A 25131-nucleotide genomic window follows, 5' to 3' on the forward strand; every position below is an offset into this window, starting at 1 on the left:
ACACTGGTGACTCACGCCTGTAATACTAGCTATTCAGGAGTCTGAGATCTGAGGATCCCAGTTCAAAGCCAGTATGGCAGGAAAGTTTGTGAGACTTTAATCACCAGAAATTAACCACCAGAAAACTGCAAGTGGTGCTGTGGCTTAGGTGGCAAAATGTTTGCCTTGAGCTGAAGAGCTCAGGGACAGCGCCCAGGCCCAGAGTTCAAGCCCGACGACACAGACAAAAAAAAAAAAAGACTCAGAAATAGTCATAAAAGTATCACAGGAACAGTATATTAGCTACTATTTACTGAGTACTAACCTTAGTCAAAATGACATGTGTGATCTTTTGGGTATTTTTAGGGAACAAAATTTTACCCTTACAGAATTCAGTTGAACAAAGCAAACATCTATGTCCTCATTTTGTTTTCTTTTATTTGCAAAGCAGTTTGTGAATACAATATATCTTGAGCAGTGTCACCCTTTTCAATATTCTCACCCACCCCTCCTCTACAGACCCTCACACTTGTTAACTTTGTAGGTTACTCATCAGATCTAGTTATGTTTTGTTTGAGTCACTAATGTAATCCTAGCATTAACATGACAATATTTTCAAGTATGAACACATTAACAAGAAGTAAAGACAATATTGACATCCTTTGGTGTGCATTTTATTTTCTTGTGTTTTCTTTCTTTGCTATCAGTAGGAGATACTCATTGACATACAATTACTGTGATTCTCAGTTGGCAGTCATCTAGCAGGTGTGCATAATTGAATTAATCTCATGTGTTCAACAACTGCTAGGCTTGTTATATTGCTGATTATAAACCGACAGAATTTGAAATTGAACACTGTTCCTTTTCCACAGTCTCTTGAAGAACATTATTGCAAAGAATTGTATTGGTATAGATAAAATTGCTTATGTTAAAATCTAGGAAGAAATACACCAAAAGTTAACAGTAGATTTTCCCTGGATGGTCAGACATCACATGTTGATTTCTCTTTCTAAGGTATGTTTCTGATTTTTTTTTTGGTAAGAAACATGTATTATGTGAATTATTGTAAAAAGGCAAATTAAACTTAAAATAGAAGTTGTATTTAACTTAAAGTCAATAGTATTTCAGAGTTTATTTCATCTTTTCTTAATACTCCTGGCTTCTCAGTAAACATCAGCTTCTTTTCATACATAATAATTTCCTACATATGTTTCCATTATAAATTTTCAATCATTAACATACTGTCAAAGATATTTATCTTTACAGACTAGACTACACACTTGATTTTTATGTGAAGGTATTATGTATCTTATTAAATACACAATGCCATTGTGTTTTGATGTCTTTATAGAAGTACCTGGAAACTGATTACATAACTGCAGATGATCATATACTTCCTTGATGGAAAATCATAGATGAAATGTAGCATGCATAAAAGATGTCTATATTAAAGACATCAGTGAACAAGGAGCCTTGTGGACATTTTTCACATTGAAATTTAGGCACTCAGAATTCTGCATAGAATAACTTCCCATCAAACATGAATTTAAGCCAGTTGTTGTTGTTGTTGGTGGTGGTGGTGGTGTGTGTGTGTGCATGTGTGTATCTGTGTTGGTTGATCTCTAGGTTGCCTTCATGAATTACTGGTACTTTAAAGGAAAAGTAGCAGATAGTCTTCATTTGAATCTTGATTTAATAGCAATCTCTTTTTCTACCTATCTGCTTATCACAGTTGTATTTTTAAGTATTTAGTATAATCATGATACATATTTTGCTCTTTTGGTTCCAGGAGTTCAATTTTCACCTTGTTGCTGATTGTTTTGGACATTTATTATGTGGTACTTAACTACTTTATATAAATTCATTCAAGTTTTTAGAACAAGCCAGTCCCTTTTAGAAAAATAAAGCTTAATAATTTGTTTCACTTAACTTGTCTGAGATCATAGAGGTAGAATCTATAAGAGATTTTTGACCAATAGTAGGTTTAACATGGAATCCTGTCCTTTTATTCACTTTATAATTTATCATTGGCTGAGGAACTCATTGTGGCTTTTGTAAAATTTATTAGTACTTTTTGTTTTTGGTCAGTTGTGGGGCTTGAACTCTGGGCCTAAGCACTGTCCTTGAGTGCTTCAGCTCAAGGCAAGCGTTTTGTCACTTAAGCCACAGCACCACTTCTGATTTTCTGGTGGTTAATTGGAGATAAGAGTCCCATGGACTTTCCTACACTGCCTGGCTTTGAACTGTGATCCTCAGATCTCAGCCTCCTGAGTAGCTAGGATTACAGGCATGAGACACAGCACTCTGCCTTTTATAACTTTTTTCATAGCTGCTGCAACAATAGCTGCTGCGTACAAAGTCCTTAATCCTTAGATGTAAATTTAATTCTCACAGAAATTCTTTGGTTTATTAGTAAGACATTTTCTTGATAAGGAAATTGAGTAGGAGGGATTAAATAAAATGCTCTAGACTTAATAAGTAACTGAACTTGGATCTGAACAATGGTTGACCACGACTGAGCAGCTTTTCTGTAAGATGTTGAATAGATTGCCACACTATCTGATACTAAGATAGATCTTTCAACTCAATCTATATACAAGGGACAGAAGGAAACAGAAGTCAGTGGAGTTCACTAGTGAAAATCATCTTGTAGGTGTTCTGCTTTTCCACTGTGCCTCTTCCTTCATTTGTATGCACATTATTTCTGACCTAGACCACTGTGTCAATTCCATCCGGCAAATATTTACTCAACTTATGCTATGCAAGACACTGTGCTATACTGGCTGGCAACACTGGAATGAAGAGTCCATTATCTCCTCTTAAGGAGAGGGCATAGTATATCTGGCTATGATAGGTTCTAGAATAGGACTCAAAGTTTTAAGTACACCATAGAAGGAAAGAAGAGAAAATGTGGTTTGAGCTAGTTTGCATTTCAGCTGGAGCTTGTAGAATAAGCTAGAGATTTTGGCAGGAAAAAGCATAAGAAACGCTCATTTCAACAGAAAATAGCATGACCAAAAAGTAAAGACATTAGAATGTAGGATTTACTTGGGGAAAATAGTACCTAAAAGGGTTAGAGCACTGCTGGGAATGAAAGCTGCTAATACTAATAATAGCTCCCTGGAGAGGTAATAAGAGCTAGGCTGTCATTAGGCTTGAGTATTCAAATGAGCAGTAGAGCGTACTGTCAAGAACAGAAAATAGATATAAACACTAATATCTCAGACCCAGAAGTCCCATGTTCAAGCCTAGCACCGTTTATCAGCTTTTAGAACTTGAGGCAGTTAGTCTTTCTTCACTTAATAAGGCAGTTAGAATAGTATTTTGCACAAATAAACACAGTAATCACATAGTGATTTTTTTATTTGCAATTCCACTTATACTATCTGCACAAACCGTAAAAGTGGATCTCTACATTAGTAGAGATCCTTTTCACAGTAAAAGACTGGGGGCATAAATTTTAAAAAATAGAATCTTTAGTGGAAATAAATACAGTGCCTGCCTCCTTTTCACTGCTTAATTCTCTTTCCTTGGTTTTATGCGAATGGAAAATAAAGCTGATAACATTATACATAATGCAATGTAATTGTTTGTTATATATACATACACAACATGCTTGAAGGATGCAACTAAATTGTTCATAGTAAACACAGTTCACTAGGAGCACAGTTTAACTAGGTACTATCCTAAGCTCTCTACAAACATTAAACTGTTAATCCTCTTAACCAAATAAGATAGCAATTGTAAATTAGCACATTTCACAGATGAGCAAACAGAGACCCAAAGAGGGGAAGTCTCTAAGTCAGAGTTTATAAGATTTAGTTTGTTTTCTATGTGCTAATCTTAGCTTTTAAAGATTTATAAATTCAATTGACCATATATTGATTTGCTAATATAAAAATAGACATGTTTAAAACATATCCTGGAGTACAGATGAATAGACTTTAGAGGTATTCACTCCTCACAATCCATAAAGTGCTTTAGAAAAAAAAAGAACTTTTTATTTAGATTTTATAATAAACATTTCATATAAACATTTATAGAAGTGCATGTACATATAAAGAAATCTATGAGATGGGTACCAGTGACTCATATCTGTAAATCCTAGTGACTCAGGAGGCTGAGATCTGAGGATCATGGTTCAAAGCCAGTCCTTGCAGAAATATCTGTGACACTCTTATCTTAACCACCAGAAAACCAGAGAGCATTAGCCTTGAGCAAAAAAAGCTCAGGACAGAGCCTAGGCCTTGAGTTCAAGCCCTACAACTGACAAAAGACAGAGAGAAAGAAAGAGAGAAAAATTTATTCCAATGCTGTTAAGAAACTCCTAAACACTTGGTTTCAATGAAAAGTGTAAACAAAATAAGTTAATTGTAGAACTTTCAAGGATCTACTTCTCAGTACCTTTCTTTTTTTACCACTAGTGTTTTCTTCTGTGGTTAAACTGTGATTCTCTTACACATATGCAATGAGTTAGATTTGTTAGACATTCTCTTCTCCTGAATAGACAGACCACATGTTTGAAAGAATCTGATTATTATTTCCTAGGACTCCACAATGTTTTATGGACAAATAAAACCTGTCCAGCTGAGTTCTAGTAATATCTACATCAGATCCTTCCACTAGTTATTTCAATGGGTATACCAATTGGCCATATAGAAGGATTTAAAGATATTTGTGAATGATATTATAGCATAACAAAAGTATGGGAAAATGTAAGCATGTACCAAAGATTTTGCTAGATAAATTTTTAATTACCACAAAGCAACAATAGTGGGGTTCTGCTTTACCAAATGAAACAAGAGATCAACTGATTTAGCTAAGATTCTTGAGAAAGTCAACTGGTGGTTTGGGGAAAGAGAATACACAAAGGTGTATAGTTTCCATATATTGCCTACGCAGTTTCCATGGCTGAGAAATGAACATCTTTTTGAACAAAATATAAACCCAATTACATAGCCACAAGATATTATATGACAAAAACAACTGATGTGTATCTTGTTCTTTAGAGAATCAAAGACAATAGTTTAATTCTTTCTCAATTATTGAAATAACTGCTTCAGGGCACAAAACATTCTCTACAATATGATACTCCATCCTACTGTTAATTTCTTGAAAGATCATTTGTCATGTCTTAATGGACTTTTCAATATTTCTTTCTTATTTTTCTGAATTTCCCCTCCTCTAGCTAGACTGTGGTCCAGGAAATTCCTTAGATAGTGTACTGTCTATGCTTTAGCAAGGTTACTCTGCCCTCTTTAAAAGAGCAATCCTTGGATGAAATATCCAAAAAGGGAGACCCACAATCCAATCAATTTGGGTAATCTCTCTTGCTAAGACTTCTTGAGTGATACTCAGAGATGCAAATTGCAGAGTATTGTGTGGTTCTACTTTGAATCTGACTTCTTGGCGCTTTTACCTCAGTGACTATCTTTAGACTAAATCAGATATCAATTTTACTTCATAAAGAATATATGTCACGGGGCTGGGAAGGTGGCTCAGTGGTAGAGCACTTGCCTTGCATGCCTGAAGCCCTGGGTTCGATTCCTCAGCACCACATAAGCAAAAGGAAAAAAAAGCCGGAAGTAACGCTATGGCTCAAGTGGTAGAGCGCTAGCCTTGAGCTGAAGAGTTGAGGCACAGCGCCCAGACCCAGAGTTCAGGCCCCATGACGGGACCCAAAAAAAAAAGAATATGTGTCGCTTCTCCCCAACACCCAGGCCTGGCCTAGCATGATAAATCATAGGACATTTGCTACAAACATTATATTAATGAGCATTCCTTGCCTTTACTAGAAAAATAAGTGCTCAGTCACATTTTTCACCCTAATTTCAGATCATCTGGCATCAGATCTTTAAAAAAATGTGTGTCAATTTCCTAGATTTTTTACTCTGTCACCATGTAGAGGCTACCTCATTGCCTACTTAGCATGTATCTTCATGTTCATATGAAAGATGTTGATTTTTCCAAAGCAGTAAGCAAAGTTAATTAAAGTTATAGGTATGCCTGATTTAGTCCAGATTGTGTCTCTAACTACTAACACTATGCAAGTTATTCAAAAGGTACTCAAATATTATTTATTATTAGTGAATAATGCTTACCAAAAACAAACTTGAAAGAATAAGAAAATTAAGGAAATTCCTCAACATACTATTTGAAAGAATAGATAATTTAATATTTGGTTTCATTATATATTATTTTTATAAGATGATATATAAACTTGTCTTAAACACTGTTCGCAGTGAATACCAGCTCCATACATTTCTTTTGTAATATTCAAGAATAAATAAATGTGTCTATGTCAGCAAGCTGTTCACAGAAATTAATACAGATTTCTTGCCTGACTCTATATTGAATCCCACTTAAAGAAATGTAAGTCATGCAAGTGTTGTGGTGAATATTTATTGAAACTTGTATATGCATTGATTGTGGTTTTGTAGTTTTTTTAATCAACAAAGGTACCATTCAACACTGTTGATTTATATCTCAGGAATGTGCCCACTACCACTAGTTTGTCACAGGGAATCTTTGGGAAAGCCTGCATGGTATCTGGGAGCTGCTCCAGCCACTTGCATTATCATTATTTCAGCAGCCTGCTGAGAATTCTGTAGGTTGGATCCACTTGGAACAGGGTTTATTACTGAAATCCATCACAAAAATGTCTGCTCAAGATAATGAAAGCAAGACAGAAAATTTCTATCCAGTCAGAAATTCTAAAATTACAGATGGTATGAGAATTCCAATCTTGTCACATTTACATTTTTAACATACATTCAGTCAAGGTCTTCAAACACCTTCTTGGTTGTACTTAAAGCCATGAACCTAAAAAACAAACAAACATTTGTATGTTTTTATTTGTCTTAAATGTACTCACTGTGGGGTCTTTGCCAGCCATTTTGCACTCATCAACTTTGATTGTAGATGCTGGCCAGAAAACCTGATCAGAAAGGAAATAAAGTAATTTAAAGTCACTCAGATGTATGACAGCTCAATGCTCTTCATTTGCTTTCTGTTAGCAGATTTCTTCAAGGTATTTTGTATTTCTGTATTTCTACTTGAAAATTCACACTCCCACAGTCACTTAATATTCTACTGTTAATTCAATATTTGCCTCTTAGTCCTCCAATCAGTTATTTCTTTGCCAAAAGCCTTACCGTAACACATAGCCATTTAAAATTGTATATTATATAAGGTCCCTTATTCATACAAATGTGCACAACAATTCCTTCCGTCTGACTTACACTATGTTGCTCAACCTCATGAATTTATGTTTATGTTATCATCTAAATTTAATATTGTTTGTGGTAAACCACACAACTGGATGGATAGATTTTTACTAATATGAACCTTTATGTAACTGAGCAACTGAAATAACTTGGATAGAATCCAAGAGATTCTCTGTGAGGAATACTGCACCAGTCTTTTGAGACACTGCAGTTTTGGGTCAGGTCTTCTGAGTTGTCAGCCTGTTGCTATGTTAATATAATGAATTCAGAAATCAACTTTCTGTAATAATCTATGTTGTGTGTGTGTACTATGTTAATATAATGAATTCAGAAATCAACTTTCTGTAATAATCTACGTTGTGTGTGTGTGTGTGTGTGTGTGTGCATGCACACACACACACACACACACACACATGCACATGTATGTATGCTGCTTCTGTGGCTTGACCTCAGGGCCTGGATACTATCCATCGCTATGATTTTTAAGTCTAGTGATGTATTGCCTGAGTCACAGCTTTACTTCCAGATTTTTTTAGTGGTTAATTGGAGGTAAGAACCTCACAGACTTTCCTGCCTGAGCTGGCTCCAAACTGTGATCCTCAAATCTCAAACTCCTTAGTCCCTCAAAATCCTAGTACCTTATTACAGGTATAAGCTGCTGGTACCTGGCAGTCAATCTTCTTTTATTTATTTACTCTAATAAAGCTCAAGTTTGCTTCCTTGTTGGGTAACAGTATGGTAAATGTAACGCATACTCGTTAAATAACTTCCTTAGTGTATTCCTTTTAAACTCTGTGTGGATTTTATGTAGATTACAAGGTTTCTTTAATCTGATCATTTTCTCATGTTCTACATTTCCTTTCTTGATGTAAATGTGCAAGAAGTATTTTCTACTTTAGCTCTAGATTTTAGAGCTACAGGGGAGAATTGAAGTTGATACATACATTTCCAGTTGTGAAATAAGAACTAATTTCCTTAATATGAATGTGTGCATATGTGACAGGTATTTTCTATTCTATTGTAGTGAAATAAATATATTTTCTTCATTATATTTAAAGTTTGTTAAAGCATTTAGTTTCAAAATTGTCCTCATGAAAATGAAAAACTTACACTCAAAGGTTCTTGGCTGATATTATTAATGTTCAAGGAAATAATGTGATCCTTGCTGCCCACATATATCCGGTCCTGATCTTCATCCATTAGTAATATCCTGTAGTCTAAGGGGTGGTGGGATAGGCTGAAGTGTTCAGATGTCTTGGTTTCCCGAAGCTCTGAAATAGTGAAGAGCACACATAAAAACAGAATGTATCTCTTGAGCATCTCCCCAGAATGTGACATGTCAGGATAAGGTAAATACACGTGTATATCCATATTCATTGCAGCAGTATTCACAATAGCCAAGTTATGGAAACAGCCCAGAGGCTCCACAACAGATGAGTGGATCCAAAACTTATATATATATGTATATATATATATATATATATATATATATACATATATATATATATGCAATGGAATTTTACTCATCCAGGAGAAAGAATAAGATTGTGTTACTTGCAAAAAATTGGATGTACCTAGAGCAAATCATGATAAGTGAGGTAATCCAGAGAGACAAATGGCTCATGTTTTCTCTCATATGTTGAAGCTAGAGCTAAACCACAACTGGAGATGACAATGTGTATAGGGCTCTATGTGTTTACACACAATCAAACACACTGAAGGAAGATACACTCATGAGGAATCAAAAGGCTTAACTCCTCTGATCAATTAAATACTACTTTACTACTTACCAAAACAATTTTCAGGAAATTGAAACATGCTTTTGTTTGTTATTTATTGTTGGGCTCCTTTTTGTCTTAGAAAGGGCCAGGTACTGGAGGAGAAAAATGGGGGAAAATGAAGGAAGGGGTGACATTGTCCTGACTTAAGGAACTTTAAGCCATTTGTACAACTCCTTTGTAATAACAGTAAAAAGAACTGGAGGTGTGGCCACTGGAGAGCACAAACTCCTGAATTTGAGCACTAAGAAAGTGAGTAATAAATAATAAGTGAATGAATAAATAACTAAAGAAAAAAATAGTGTGTTGTTTCTACAATTCTATTGTTTTAATGAAAACTCTTACAGAATTATTGACCAAAAAAGTGAAGTTGTATGTTTCCCCTATCATAATAAATTGAATTTAAAATGAAGTTAGGCTAATGAAGTTTCAATTATTCTTTTGCTGAAGTAAAAAAAAAAAAAGTAAAACAACGAGTTCAATGTTAAAAATTTATTTGATCCAGAAAGAACAGGTTCCTTCATGAGTTGAATAAAACATAATAGAGAAAAGTCATTTACAAAGGTTGGAAAAATAGATAAGGATAACTAGAAAACTTGAATATCTGAGAATATATGAGGAAACACATAATAAAGCAAGTATCACTCCAAGATTGGACACGTTTACAGATGTCCTTGATTGTTTTTGTTATCACAGTGTTTCATAAAGCTTCCTTTTCATCTATGAATACAAGTCATGATGGTGCAAATCTTTAAAACTTCATGGTTAGAATATAGACTGGGCCATAGGATAGATGTTTAACTAATATCTCTTGAAATAATTATTTTCCAATGAAATACATAAAATGAAGGAGGGGTAACACTATTCAAAAAGAAATGTACTCATCTCTCTTATGTAACTGTAACTCCTCTACATCACCTTTACAATAATTACTTTTTTTTTGGTCAGTCGTGGGTCTTGAACTCTGTGCTTGGGCGCTGTCCTTGTGCTCTTCAGCTCAAGGCGAGCACTCTACCGCTTAAGCACCATTTCTGGTTTTCTAGTGGTTTATTAGAGATAAGAGTCTCATGGAGTTTCCTGCCTAGGCTGGCTTTGAACCGTGATCTTCAGATCTCAACCTCCTGAGTAGCTAGGATTACAGGCATGAGCCACAGGCACCCAGCTTAATAATTACTTTTTTTTTTTTTAATGAAAATTCTGAAATAAAATCCTAAAAATAACAAAAAGAAAAGAAAAAAGCAATACACTATGACTCAACTTATACTTTCTGGGTCCAATCATTGGAGTCTGAATTCTTTCTCTACAATTTCATTTTTTTAAAAAAATCAGATTACTGATTGGAATTTAGATCTTGTTTCCTCATCTTAAAGACAGTAAATAGTAACTTGCCTCACAAGGTTGTTGTAAGACTTAACCTGGGAACATACATAATGTCATAAAAAAGTAGCCAACCTAGTAATCCTAATTATACAGGATACCTCTGGACAGAGGCCAGAGGCCCTCAAAAATAATAACATTCCTCACACAAGGCAATAAAGGGGGAGAACTAGATTGTCAGATTTATATTTAATATTCACACATTGAATACTTTTATCTGTAGAATCTACTTAAATATTTGAGCAGGAGAGCATAATAATAAAACAAGGCATTTCTCAAAAAATTATTTGACTATGCAGGATAACTGTAGCAACTGTGAGATTAATGTGTAGTGAGGAGATACGACTTGATTGGAAAATGTAGGAAAAAAATGGGGTCCTTTACTAAGTCATTGAGTTATTGAAATAAGCATGGAATAGCACAATCCCAGAACTATCTAGTTAAGTGAATTTCACACACACACACACACACACACACACACACACACACACACACACACAGCACTTTTATAAAAATACATACTGACTGACAGAGCTTTTGTATTCATAATGTGCAGATACCACTTTTCATACTTTTTACTGTAGTTTGCTTAGATTGTTTTTTTTCAAAGTTCTCTTTGTCTCTGTCTCTATGTCTCTGTCTTCTACTCTCTATTTTTTCCTAATCTGTGCTAAAATGAACCCAAGAATGTGAACCTAGCTGGGAAAGTAACTGCAAATGAAATCAATTTTCAAATAACATGGAATAGCAGCTCTCCTCTTACTTGTTCCACTAAAAAATAATCGATTTATTGCATTTGTTTAAGTACCAGGGAGCAATAATATTAACTTGAAGACCTTTCTAGTCCAAGGACTTCTATCTTTTTTTTTTTTCTGAGCCATAAAACATCTTCAACTTTAATCATCTGTAGTTCACTGGCAGTTGACCACTGTTAACCCAAGGCATCTTTCAGAAGTGTTTTTTGTTTATCGTAGAATCCTAGGCTATTTAGTTATATACTATTAAAATTGCTGTTAGGAACCATAATGGAACTCTGGAGATTGTGGGGAAAAAAATGTTCACTTTTTATTTAAAAAAAAATTCAAAGCATTAAGTATCTTTAAAAAGTCTGATCCACAATTCTATCCCTTTGTTTCAATGTAGATCCAACTTAAGTCAATGATGATTCAGTGATTTTGCCACAGTTATAAGAAATAGCTGATTTAATTATTTGGCTATAGAGAGAGAGAAGGAAGTCACAAAGACTAGCTCATCATCAAAATAAGACAAAGAATGGCGATGCCCCACATTTCCTTAAAGTTAATAATGATATCATCTTTTTAACAGCATCTGACGTACAGCTAATTATATCCTTTCCCAAGACATGATCAGATGATTGAGAATAGACTTGACCTAGAGTTTGCAGTATTAGAAAATGCAGTGGCTCCAAGAAGGGCAGCATAGGTCTTCAAGTTCCTGGGAAAATCTCCTGGGAAACAATATTAAAAAAAAAAAAAAAAACAACTACATTGTTTTTCCTATTTCTATTCTGAAATCCACTCAAGTGTAGAGCTGCAGGATGGAAAGTTACTGTAATATCCTCTATGCCCAATCTACTTTCTTTTGAGGAAATTTTGCAGCTTAGTACACTCACCTACAATTTATGAGTTCAAGTGAACTTTTCTTTGTAATGGAAACCACTGTAAACCTTGAGAATTGAAGTAAAATTGGTTTTCCCCAAATATAAATGCTAGAAATGTAAGCTAAGTTTACTCAAGTATGCATCACTATAGCAGTAACTCAATACAGTGATTTGTTGTATTATCATTAATATTCTAATCACATAAGAACTAATCTTCATTTGCCATTAACCTAGTCAGAGACCTATTTCTAAGATGACCAAGTCTTTAAGAAGTGCATTCACATGCTCAGAAATGTAATCTTGGTAGAAAGATGGTAAGATTTTTTCTTTATGAATAATAAACATTTGTTAAACTACCTGCTGGAGAAATTCATTTAAACAGGATATTACATTATCTTTGGGCTTTTTTGAAATTCCAGAGTAGATAAAGAATTACTTGAGCTGAAAATCAATTCCCAAGAGTCTCTCAATTAGAAGCATATGCAATGGTAATCCATTAATTATATTTAAAGCTCATAATGTGCTTTTAATATATTTATTCAACACATACTCAGAGATCCTAATCCAAGTAAGAAAAAACAGATATTCATAAACACTGCTGCTAATTTGAACTGGAGTAGAGCCACACTACGTAGGTAGCTCACTTTAACATTCTCCTCAAGATCAACCTCAGCTTTGCCTAGGGGAGAAAGCAGACCACAGATTTCAAAGTAAATCTTATGAAACCTTTCACTTTAGAGATACTACTGTTAAGGACAGGATAATTTCCTCTAGAATGTCTTATCTCAGAAGAATGTTAAATAGGGTGTACTCAAATGACCCATCCTCTACTTAATGGGTTGAAAGTGAACTTCACCTGTCCCTTTAGGCAAAATTCTCAGATAAAGCCCAGAACAGAAACTTCTTCAGCCTGAAGCTAGGCTTCCTAATTCCCAAGATAAACAGAGACCTAAAGTCAATTGTTAAAACCTCATTCACTCAAAATTAACAGCCCTAAATAGAGGGAGCTCACCTGGCAAGTTACTGTTCTGTGGTTGCTTTAATTTTCATTCATAGCCTCTATAATTATGTATTAATATTGGCCTGGTTCCACACAAAAATAAATATGGACGTTCAGTGACCACCCTAACCAAAATCACCCAAGAGGTTTGAAGGTGGCAAGATCCAGCTTAGAAAGATCAGTGGGAGAGTGATGAAAGCGGTGACACTCTTCCAGATGACTGGTACTCACAAAATGACATGTTGAATGGAAGCCCCTTTCTATAACTACTTAAGGATAATAAAAAAGAAAAAAATCATAAATGTAAAATAAGTAGAAAAAAAGAAAGCAAGGTCAGGTCTTTGTGACCACAATCTGGTATCCTCTTGCTATTCTAAAGAGACACAACCTTCCACACTTAGTTATTCGGATTCTATTTCATTGCTATACCTGAGTCTGTATAGTGTCAAATGCAGTAGAACAAATCCCTCAGCTTCTCAAAACAACGACAACATTTTATGCCAACTGAGGTGAGGTGGAAACCATACTGCAAACAATGGGAAAGTCATCAGTCTCTGCAATGCCTTCCTGATGGGGTACTCAATAAGCCATCTTAGCAGGCCCAATGTACTACAGGAAAGAGGCATCAGATGTAGTTCATACTGGAGATAAAGCATTCCAATTTTCTGTTTCTTCATGGATGTGCATGATTAGCTAAGTGGAGGCAAAATGCCACATGGCTGAAAGAAGGAATAAGAGACACAGCTCTATTCACTGAGCCTGGCCAGAAAACGGCCACAAGAAACACAGAATGTATTTTCCAGACATTGCATAAGAGAGATTAAGAAACATACAGAAGGCTTTATGAGAGATGGTGATTCTCAGTCTGGTGTGCCCCAGACAGCTCTCTTTCCCAGCATAATTGTCAATAGTACTCATTTTTGTCTTCAAAAGATTCATGGTTTGGATGTTAAATTTTATGATTACTGTACTTTTGAGCTCCCTCTTCTAAATTGTCCTGAACAGTTTTCTATTAATTTTAGAAAAAAACCCAAGATTTTATCCTGACTTTCCAGGCCTGGCATGATCCTTTTAAAGATTAATTTATTAGAAGCCAGGTGTGGCTTCTATGATTCTATCTATTGAGGAAGATGAAATAGGAGGATTGCGGTTTCAAGAAAGTCTGGGCAAGAAGTTCCCAAGGCCTGTGTCAACCGACAGCTGAGTGAGAGGTGACTGTCATTTGAGTTACAGTTGGAATTGCATATAGGGGATCATGGTCCAGGGCATCCTGGACAAAAAGCATGACCCTGTCTAAAAAGCAACCAGAAGGAACAACAAAAGCAAGCAAACAACAACAAACAACCTAGAGGTATGGCTTAGTGGCATGGTACCAACCTGGCAAATGCAAGGACCTCAGTACATAAACTCCCAGTAAGAAAGAAAGAAAGAAAGAAAGAAAGAAAGAAAGAAAGAAAGAAAGAAAGAAAGAAAGAAAGAAAGAAAGAAAGAAAGAAAGAAAGAAAGAAAGGAAGAAAGAAAGGAAGAGAGAGAGAAAGAAAGAAAGAAAGAAAGAAGAAAGAAAGAAGGAAAGAAAAAAAAACAAGAAAAGAAAATCAAAGTTTTTCACAAAAAGAATTTATCACTGTTCAAATACAGACTTTATCATTGTTAGAATGTTGGATATTGTGGGATCAGCTGTGGAATTAGCCAATTGGACTGAAGTTTTAGTTTAATCTCCCAACAATAAAAATATTTTCCCAACCATCCTCCTACAATACAAGTCCTGTCCTTTCAGTCACAACAAACAAAATAATAATAAGATTTATTTAATAACCAGAATGATTACTGTTCCCTGCAGAAAGAAAATACTTATTTTGTTAATATTTGCAGGAGTTATTTATGATAAATATTATCTATGTGTACCATTGAATAGTATCCATAAGGCTAATATAATATTTTATTTTATCTTCAATCTGAGTCACAGTGCCACTTCCGGCTTTTTCTGCTTATGTGGTGCTGAGGAATCGAACCCAGGGCCTCATGCATGCAAGGCAAGCACTCTACTACTGAGCCAACTTCCAAGCCCCAAGCCCTCTTATTAAAATTCAGAAATGTAGCTGCAGTAATATGCATTTTCTGTATTTTCTAAGCTAAAGAAAAGAACAAGGCCTTCCTCTATTTAAAAAAAAAAAAAAGCTACTTTTGTTGTGTGGTTCAATTAAGTAGAAGTTTTACTTCTTCTAAGATCACTTGGGAGATGTGAATGCAGATTTCTAAGACATTTGGTACCAATCTGGTTCTTTGAGAAGCAATAACCAGAATCTAGCTCAGTATATGAACATTCAGTTAGAAATTCTCCTCAGATGTCTTGAGAGATGCTGAACAGGCAGGAAGGAACTTCTGGTTAGAAGACTCCAATCTGCACCTACTGCTAAAGTGTGGGGGACAAATGGATGAGCTGAATGAAATATTAGCACTCATGGTGTTTACAAATTATGTGAGGAAAGCATCTGTTTCAGAGAATGCCCATGAGACAGTGTAGACCGATTTGCAGAGAACCAGGCATATCATCTCATACGTGCTTTCTAGAGTTCTTGACATTCTAGTAAAGCTGCCATGGAACAGGGAGTTTAAGGTTTTGGGGTACAAGGTGTGACATGATTTCAACTGCTACTGATAACAAAAGAGTACACATCGATGAAATATAATATTGTGCTATTAAAATTTTGTTTATATAAAAACGTCAAAAAAAACAAAGTGCTGAAGGTGTTATTTTTTGAAGTCTACTTTCAATATGATAATACTTGTTAAAAGTTAATTTATAAAGCTGTGATCCTAGCTATTAAGGAGGCTGTGATATAAGATTTGAATGTAGCCCTGGGAGGAAAGTCTATGAGATTCTTATGTACACCACGAAAAAGCTGAAAATGGAGCTGGCTCAAGTGGTAGAGTGCTAGTCTAGAGAAGAAAAACAAAAATTTATCTCAGGACCACACTCAGGCCCTGAGTTCAAGCCCCAGGACAGGTACTCACACAAACACAAAAAAGGAAAAGAAAGAAAAAGTTAAAAAAAGATTAGTAACATCAGGAGGGATATATTGTAATATGTAAACACCAAAGCTGTGGGTAGAAAGACAGAAATCTAAAAGTAGGTGGATCAGTGTGTATGTATTAGCCAGGGAAAGGGTACTTCACAGCCCTTCCTGCCAGCAAAATCCCAGGAAAGAAAACATGACCACCCCATTTCCCATTGTCAAACCCCAAAATGACCATATTGGAATAACTTATGCAAAAGTTCTTATAGCAACATTAACACAAAACATCCTATTACTTATTGCTTTCCATGCTTCCAGTGAAACTTGCTTATCCACCTGATGTCCTTCCAGTAGGAATATCTAGTGAGCATAGTTTAATTACAGCAAGAAGAGCTGCAGATCGTATGTGCTGGTGAGATCTCTTGCCTATCTGACCCTAAATTTTCTAATCTTTTGATACATGCCTTTTAACTTGTATGGCTATATAATCCAGTGGACTCTCCACCAAAGAAAACTATTCATTGAGACATATATTTATTCAGTCTTTAGATAGTAGAGGAGCCAGGGGCTTGGTAAAAAGATGAAAAAATAATTTTGATCCATCTTCTCTAAGAAGACAAATCTATAGTGTAAGGCCATAAGCCACTGAGGAAAATGAGATGACTCAAGAAGTTACATGAATACTGAAGAGAGAAAATTAGGACTTCTGGGAAAGAACTATGAAATCTAATCAGGAGGAAGTCCCTGACTTTATTTCTTGAACAAATAGTATTCCAGTCACTCTTACCATTAACTTATAATCATATTAGTAAATGAACAAAGTATAATAAAAGAGAATGAATTGGAAACACAGGCTCAGCTATATTGTAGCAGGGTTGGAAATCTGTTGTGAAGACTTATGAAGATGGTGAGCTACAGAACAGTGGTGAGCTAAGAAGGAGGTACTGTTTTAAAGGGTGGAAAGAGCTGTACAGAAGCCCAAAAGTGGAAAATTCAAAAAAGATTATCAGAAGTTTGGGGAACTGAGAAAATATATTTGTGTGGGGCTTTCTAAGCAGAACTTAGGAACCAAGCAACATGCAAAATATTCACAAAGTCCAGGAGTGTCAGAGTAACATGTAAAGATGCAAACTCCTTGGATGTCAAACTAAAATGGCTGGATTATTTTTCAAGTCACTTGAAATACTAATGAAAAATTTTGAGAAAGTGTAAGATTTAATCAAACATAAGTTCTTTAAAAGATCAGTGTGCTAATAAAGAGTCTTGGAGATAATTTCATTAAACAATGTCAGGTGCATAATGTAGAATAAAAATATATGTATATATATACATATATAGAGTACTTTCATGGAAACGTATATACATATGTATATACATATATACATCCTAAGCTACTATATATGTAGGCATGAAAGTACACAGAAAAATATCTTGAGAAATTTCAATTTAATAATTTTCTTCATCATGTTTCCAAAGAGAAATGAGCCTGCTAATACTGAAGGCTTATTTCAGTGTTTTGTCAGCTTAAAAGATTTTTAATTACTCTGATGAAAAATCAAGCAGTGTTTGTTTTCTTTATAGACCACAATGTTCTACATATATTCTGAAACAAAAGTCTAGTTGGATTGCACTTAAAACCATGTTGAACTAGACGAAGGAAATACAAATTACAAACTGGAAAACAGGTAAAAGTTGCCAAAATTCTCTATCACTAGATTCTTTCAGAATGATGGAAGACCACCCACATCTTTTAGCAGGCAGACTATTTGGAATTAAACCACTGATCTCTTTCCATCAACCAAATTCCTGAACCAAGCTTTCAATTGGTACATTCTTAAACCCAGTTTCCCTTGAACACAGGAAAAAAAAAAAAAATATATATATATATATATATATATATAAAATGTATACTATATGATCTCAAGTTTAAAGAACTGAACTTTATGAATGAAGAGAGATAGAGATGTTTTCCTAAAGAGACAGCTATTTAATCTAAATATTGTTTAGCTCAATGTGACTCATTGTTTAGGCAACTTATTATACTTGGCTCAAAAACAAAAGTAAGTTGGAGAACTGTATGGGCCAGTAAAGATGTATTCCTTTCACTCTCAACATATTCATTTGTCATTCAATGCAGAGTTCTTTCTCTCTTGTATCTGTATCCCCTGAGACTGTCTAAAATACAAGGTCAGTGACTCCCCAGCATTCAGCTACCGGAGAAGAGATTTAAACAGTCCTTGGGAGTGTGTTTCTACATAGTAATAGAGCTACCCTTTGATTCTTTTCAACAGAAGCACAAAGGATCCAGCCACAGTTCCTGTGGTTTGCAAAGCCCAAGGGGCATCATATGTACAATAGCTATCCAATGTATATGCAAGACACTCCCTTTCCTTCATGCTAGATTGGTAAACCATTTGTTTCCAAATTTCATGTGACGGTGTTTGGAGATGGCATCACTTGATGCTTTACAAGTGAAGATCAGTGTTTCACTTGTCTGTTCTTGCTCTGGAAACATAATATTTATCATTCTTGCATGCACTTCAAGGAGAATAGTGACTATGGGATGTAAAGTTTATTTTTTAAAAAATGTGGCTGCACTTGTGAGATAAACAATGAGTCATGATTGTTCCTTCAATTTTCTGTGTACAAGTAAGGTCATTTGGTGAACGATAATAAGGCATAGGACAAAGTGACAAGCCATAGAAACTGAAAATTGATCTGAGTATTAATGACCAAAGATCACTTACTTTTTAATGGTAGGAAGTTTTATTCCATTTACTTATAGTCACTTTTATCTATAAATCTCAAAACTTACTTTAAATCAAAATGACAGGTATAGATAGCTAGGATGATGTTATTCAAGGGAATTTTTTTTAAAGTAAACAAATACGGATTTAGTGAGATTAGCTCAAGCAAGCTAGACTATGTCAAATAACCAGAAGGGTGAGGGCACAGGTTTCTCATTATGTAGTTGTCCCTGGTTCCTTTCCATTAAAGAGATTTCAAGTTGTATTTCTCTAATTTAAAAATGTTGCAAGCTGTGTTACTTTGTAAACAATATATGCAAAAATAACAAAGATTATCTCTTAATACTCAAAAGAAAAAATTAGCCAAAATTCAGAACAATTCAAGTCCCCAAATCAGTTTAACAGAAACAACAAAAATTACAGATAAAGCATGACTTTTGGGGAAGGAAGAGGGGGTAACCTAATCCATTTTCCTGGAGCAAACTTTTTTCTTTTGAAGAGAAATCTACACTCAAATCTTGGCATTACATCTGACTAAATATGTGGCTGTAGGATTGGTGCCTAAGTGTCCTCACCTGAATGATGGGAAAATAATTCCTGGAACTATTATGCTAATACAATATGAAAATAAGTGGGAAGCACCCAGGGCACAGTACTAGCTGCACTCATAGCTGGAAGACTCCATGCCAAGAGTCCAGTTTTAAACAGAATTCTTATGCACTGTCTTTGCACTCGCTTTAGGACATTAATGTTGTTTTCTGAATTAATCCTGGTAAGTAAAAACTCTTTTATTAATGTCAAGTTTGTATAAAATTATATTTGATAAAAGTAAGTATGGAACTTCAAAACTTTAGCAAAAGCAATGATTGCCATTTCTTCAGAATTTCTGCAATTAGCGTAAATGATGAGAAAATCAACAAACTTCTTGAGTTTTTAACCAGCCCGCCTATTGTAACCTACCACACACACTACCTAATTTCCAGGAAGAGTATACAAAAATCTGTATGTTTATAAGCACTTTCTCATTTAATCTCTAATGGATCCTATTGTTTTTTTTTGGGGGGGGGGCGGTTGTGGGGCCTGAACTCTGGGCCTGGGCGCTGTCCCTCAGCTCTTCAGCTCAAGGCGAGCGCTTTACCACTTGAGCCACAGAGCCACTTCGGGTTTTTTTTTTTCTTTTTGCTTATGTGGTGCTGAGGAATGGAACCAAGGGCCTCAGGCATGCAAGGCAAGCGCTCTACCACTGAGCCACCTTCCCAGCCCCCTATTTTTTTTTTTTTTTGTAGGTCGTGGGGCTTGAACTCTGGGCTTGGGCACTGTCCTTGTGCTCTTCAGCTCAAGGCGAGCGCTCTATACAGCACCACTTCTGATTTTCTAGTGGTTTATTGGAGATAAGAGTCTCATGGAGTTTCCTACCCCAGCTGGCTTTGAACCCCGATCCTCAGATCTCAGCCTCCTGAGTAGATAGAATTACAGGTATGAGACACCGGTGCCCAGCTTAGATCCTATTTTTTGTGAACAAATATGTAGAAAATTAGGGATGAATTTTGGGATACCCAAAGTGCATGTATGCAAACTCAGGTGTGTGTGTTCTGTTGAAGTTGCTAGAGAATGAGAGTTTTCTCAGCCTGAGGATTTTTGTTTCCTTTGGTTTTCCCTGATCATACCTGTAGCTCTCAATGACTAATGTATGTATGACATAAGTAAATTCTTGAAAAAGTAGGAATAGTTCATGACAGAAACATTTACTTAGGAGTTATTTTCAGCTCTTCCAGTTGAACATCCCAAGCTAAATACTTTACCAAGGTCATTGCCAAGATCAGATTAGAACTTCTCAATCTTCAAGGCAGTGACAATACGTTTGATTATAATACTCAAACTCATTTCAAATATTTTGCAGTTTGTAGTACAATTAATGCAAACATGTGTCTAGTAAGCTATTTTTTGGAGATATACATTTATGAGCTAATGTTGGATGATGTTTTTATTAAAATAATCTAACAAAGGAATCATTATCCTTCAAAACATTGCTTCATTTTTCTTCCAAAATTTTGTGAATATCAGCAAAAATTTATACATCAAATGTTCTTAGGAAATTTATTATTCACTTTAGATAATTCCTGAATGAAGATTATCTGACTAATGAAAATTGTTTAAGCTGATTTGAATATAAGACCTACAATTGTGTTCCCAAATTAGGAGTCGGTGAGGAAAGAGAGATCGTCTCATGTCAAGAAGTGAAAAGTGTATACAGAACTTCCTAAACCAGCGGCTTAAGAGACACTGGATGCCCACATTAGACAGAGAGACAAATTAACACTCTATACTTAAAACCACTATCTGACCTTCTGAATAGTACATCAGCCTCAATTTTAGCATTACTGTGTAAGGAGTTGATGATTCACTAAAATCCTTTGTGGCTTTGGGTTTGATTTTTTATTTCAAGAATTTTCAAAACTGGGCTGGGAAGGTGGCTTAGTGGTAGAGCGCTTGCCTTGCATGCCTGAGTTCAATTCCTTAGCACCACATAAGCAAAAAGAAAAAAGCCAGAAGGGGTGCTGTGGCTCAAATGGGAGAGCGCTAGCCTTGAGCTGAAGAGCTGAGGGACAGTGCCCAGGCCCAGAGTTCAGGCCCCACGACTGGAAACCCCCCCTCCCCAAAAAAAAGAATTTCCAAAACTATTCTTAAACCTATCCCAAAATAAACCTGAAATTCTTTTAGAATTTATTATTAATATATGCTTCTTTTTTATGCTGATTCCTTTGCTATACATGTAATCTTACTGTTTAAGAAGCAATTACATGGTTTTTGAAAATGATGTAGTATACAAAAGTAATTAAATCTGAATTTGTATATTTCTAGATATTCTTGATTTGATATTTATAATAAAAATTAACACACAAAATTAAAGTACCAGAAAATAAAAAAAATCAAACTACTTCAGTGGCTCCCTCTGGATTAAATCTTCCATTTACAAAAAAGATTGAAATAGAAAATAATTCCCTGGGGGGGGATGGGAAGGGAGGATGGGAAGGGGGAGATGGGAAGGGATGGGAAGGGGAAACAAGGGAGGAGGCAACAATGCTTGATAAGAAATGTACTCATTACATTGCTCCTGTAATTGTATCCCCTCTGTATGCTATTTTAACAATAAAAAGGAAAAAAAGAAAATAATTCACTTGTCTATCTACTACAAAATAGGGCATAAAATCAAATGACCTTTGAATTATTTACAAAATGACAACTTTACTGCCTCCAATCCCCAAACACTGAATAATGCTCAACATCAACTCAAGGAACACCATTTCAAGACTGCTAAAATTTTCTTCTCTTAGTATAGTATAAAAAAAAATCTGAACTAAAAATTGGCCTTCTTCAAATACAGCTAAAATAATTTCTTGATGCCATTTTTCTTATATTTTGTGAGGTTTTTATTTTCCAAAAGATTACTACTCTATGCTTCTCAAACATACATAAAAACTTAGACACAAATGCCCCAAAGAGTTCAATTGTTCTTCAGATTGTATATACTTTCTTTTTCCATTCTTCTTGATATCTCATTTTAATATCAGTGTTTCTTATACCTCTGGATTTTGTAGAAAGTAGTCATTTTTCAGCCCATGATTTTATTTTTCAGTTTCTGATTCTGTTGATTTTCTTGCACAATCTAGATCAAGGCATGCTGTCATTTTTAAGATCTCAGAGCCCTCTCTTGAGAACTGAACAGTCTCACTCGGGGAGAGAATATGATCCCCCACAAATCCACTTTATCACTCTCTCATCATGTTGCACAGCAACAACACGTGTTTCTTAATGCAAGAGACTGTACTGCCTTTTAATCCAGCTTTTGAATGTCATATAAAACATCATTTGGCAACTACACTTCTAAATTTAGCTTTAAATGTATACCTAATTCTACCATAAGTACATAATGACTTAATCTTCCACAGTAATCTTCACTGTTTTGCAAGAAAAGAGAACACTGGCAGATTTATGTAGTCTTAAATGTACACCACTTATAATCAGCTTTTTTTTACCTTGCATTTCAAACCGCAGAAGTCATAACATTAACATGTAGTAATGATGGCAATTAATGAATTTGGATATTATTGCTGAATAGAAACATTAAAAAGATTTTTAAAATTACTACCCTGACAAAATACTTTCACTGAATTTTAAAGCCTTAATATTTTCTCTTCAAATGGATGATCTGTATCTAGATATCAACTTCATGTATAATAAAATCATATAAATACAAATACATTTTGTTAAAGGTAGATGGTACTAAATGGTACAGAATAGCATGTCTTTTCATAAGAGATTCCTAGTGAAAAGAAAATAAATACTAAATGTGACTATTCAGAGTAAAAATGCTTTCAGCTAGCAGAAAAATAAGTTAATATTTCTGAAAGATAAGTCTATTACAGAGGGGATGAGAATGATTAAATTATATTTGGTACATCAGGTACAAATATCATATTACATTGTACAATTAAAACACATTGCTGGGCATCAATGGCTCACACCTATAATCCTAGCTACTCAGGTGGCTGAAATGGGAAGGTCAAAACCAGCCTGGGCAGGAACGTCCCTGGGCAGGAAAGTCTGTGAGACTCTGATCTCCAATAAACCACCAGGAAACCGGAAGTGGCTCTGTTGCTCAAGTGGTAGAGCACTAGCATTCAACTGAAGAGCTCAGCGACAGCCCAGGCCTAGAGTTCAAGCCCCACCACTGACTGAAAAAAAAAAAGAAAAGAAAAGAAAAAGAAAACCACAGAAAGAAGTCCTTCTCTTGCATTCATGAATGCTTGATCATCAATACACTGGGCTGAAATAGAAGTGACATAGCTGTGTTCCCCAGTAGTCTGTAGTGAAAACCTGTTTCTTGTCCCTTGAAGCTTCTGATAATATTTTGACTCACTTTAGTTTATCCCTGTATAGTCTTGGTATTTTTTGTTTGTTTGTTTGTTTGTTTGTTTGTTTTGTCTTCCTTTCCTTCTATGCAGGCTCTAAGCCTCTCAGATATATGTGATTGTAGATTCAACTTCATCTTGTAAGCTAACATTAACAGATTGCAGGGTTTATATGATGATATCTTTCAAAGGACCACTATTCAGCCTACCTCCACATGCTGATGGCAATAATCACTGAGAATTCTGTGGAGAGAGATGACTGAACATTACAGCAGCTGAGAAGGACAAGTGGAGGTGGAGTGGAAAATAAATTTTGATAGGAAAAGAGCCAGAACACAGAACACATAAAAAGGAGCAGACAATCAAAGCACAAAATGGCCCTGAAGGAGGCCAAGTGACAAATGAAAGAAAACAGTGTGACACAAGCAGCTATTAAAGAAGTGAATTTCAATAGGTGTGTTTAAAATAAGGTACATTTTCATGAAGAAAGCATGCTCATTTTAGTTCTATTTATACCTCTGAATTTATAACAGTGAAAATAATTCATCTTAATTTGATCATGACAAAAGCTAAAGTACCATTAACAAGTATGGTTTGTTTTTGGTTTGCTTTTCCACACCTGTGAAACTTTTTGTCTTCTATAACTGCCAAACTTAGAAGTCTTATGCAGAGCTACTCAGGCGACTAACACCAAAACAATGGATAGATCCAGTGGTCCTCGAAAACAACATCCCATGATCATTCCAGAACTAGAGAGGCACATGTACCATTTCATCAAGTCCTTGGTTACGTATCTGAGAAAAGTCCCCGTGAGAGTCAAGACACTCACAGACAACTACTCTGCATAGCTTCATCACACTCTACAGCATAATTCTTGACCTTATAGACAAGATAGAACAGTAGCTGGTGTCAAATGCTATCTACATATCTCTTCCAAATATACTTGAATTCCTTTCTGATATTCTTTCAGTGATAAGGAAAAAAAAAACTTTATTATAATCTCCAAAGTGAAAATTCAGCTGTGATTTTTAAACCATTGTTGTGGTCTAATTCACATGATGTGGTTCTAAGTGAGATCCGCTGATCCTGAAAAATAGGTTGCATATTTTCAGAGAAATATTTGGTAGAAATACTATTTTTTTCTGGAGAATTATACAGAACCAGAGAGCACACTAGCAAAGGAAATGAAGTAAAAAAAAAAAAAAAAACTTTTCAAGAGTTTCCATGTGTCCTTTGCCAGGATAACCTTCAGAATAAACCCATAGGGAATTGGGCAAAAATTCAGCTTATGCTGGGTGCGGGTGGCTCACACCTGTAATCCTAGCTACTCAGGAGGCTGAGATCTGAGGATCATGGTTCAAAGCCAGCCCTGGAAGGAAACTCTATGGGACTCTTATCTCCAATAAATCACTAGGAAAACCAGATGTGTCGTTGTGGCTCAAGCGGTAGAGCACTGGCTTTGATCTGAAGAGT

General features: G+C 35.3%; 1 protein-coding gene across 1 annotated transcript in view; it reads right to left on the minus strand.

Moving 5' to 3' along the window:
- Sema3c (semaphorin 3C) overlaps positions 1 to 25131 on the minus strand; it is a 145087-nt gene that overhangs the window by 66265 nt on the left and 53691 nt on the right. The window contains exons 3-4 of the mRNA XM_069996353.1: positions 8316 to 8476; positions 6854 to 6916 (exon numbers count right to left, since the gene is read on the minus strand). Of these exons, the coding sequence (XP_069852454.1) occupies positions 6854 to 6916; positions 8316 to 8476 (224 nt within the window). The remainder of the gene's footprint in view (positions 1 to 6853; positions 6917 to 8315; positions 8477 to 25131) is intronic.

This window comes from Dipodomys merriami, unplaced genomic scaffold (genome assembly GCF_024711535.1).
Source record: "Dipodomys merriami isolate MVZ:Mamm:240054 unplaced genomic scaffold, mDipMer1.0.p SCAF_5, whole genome shotgun sequence".
NCBI classification, from domain to species: Eukaryota; Metazoa; Chordata; class Mammalia; order Rodentia; family Heteromyidae; genus Dipodomys; species Dipodomys merriami.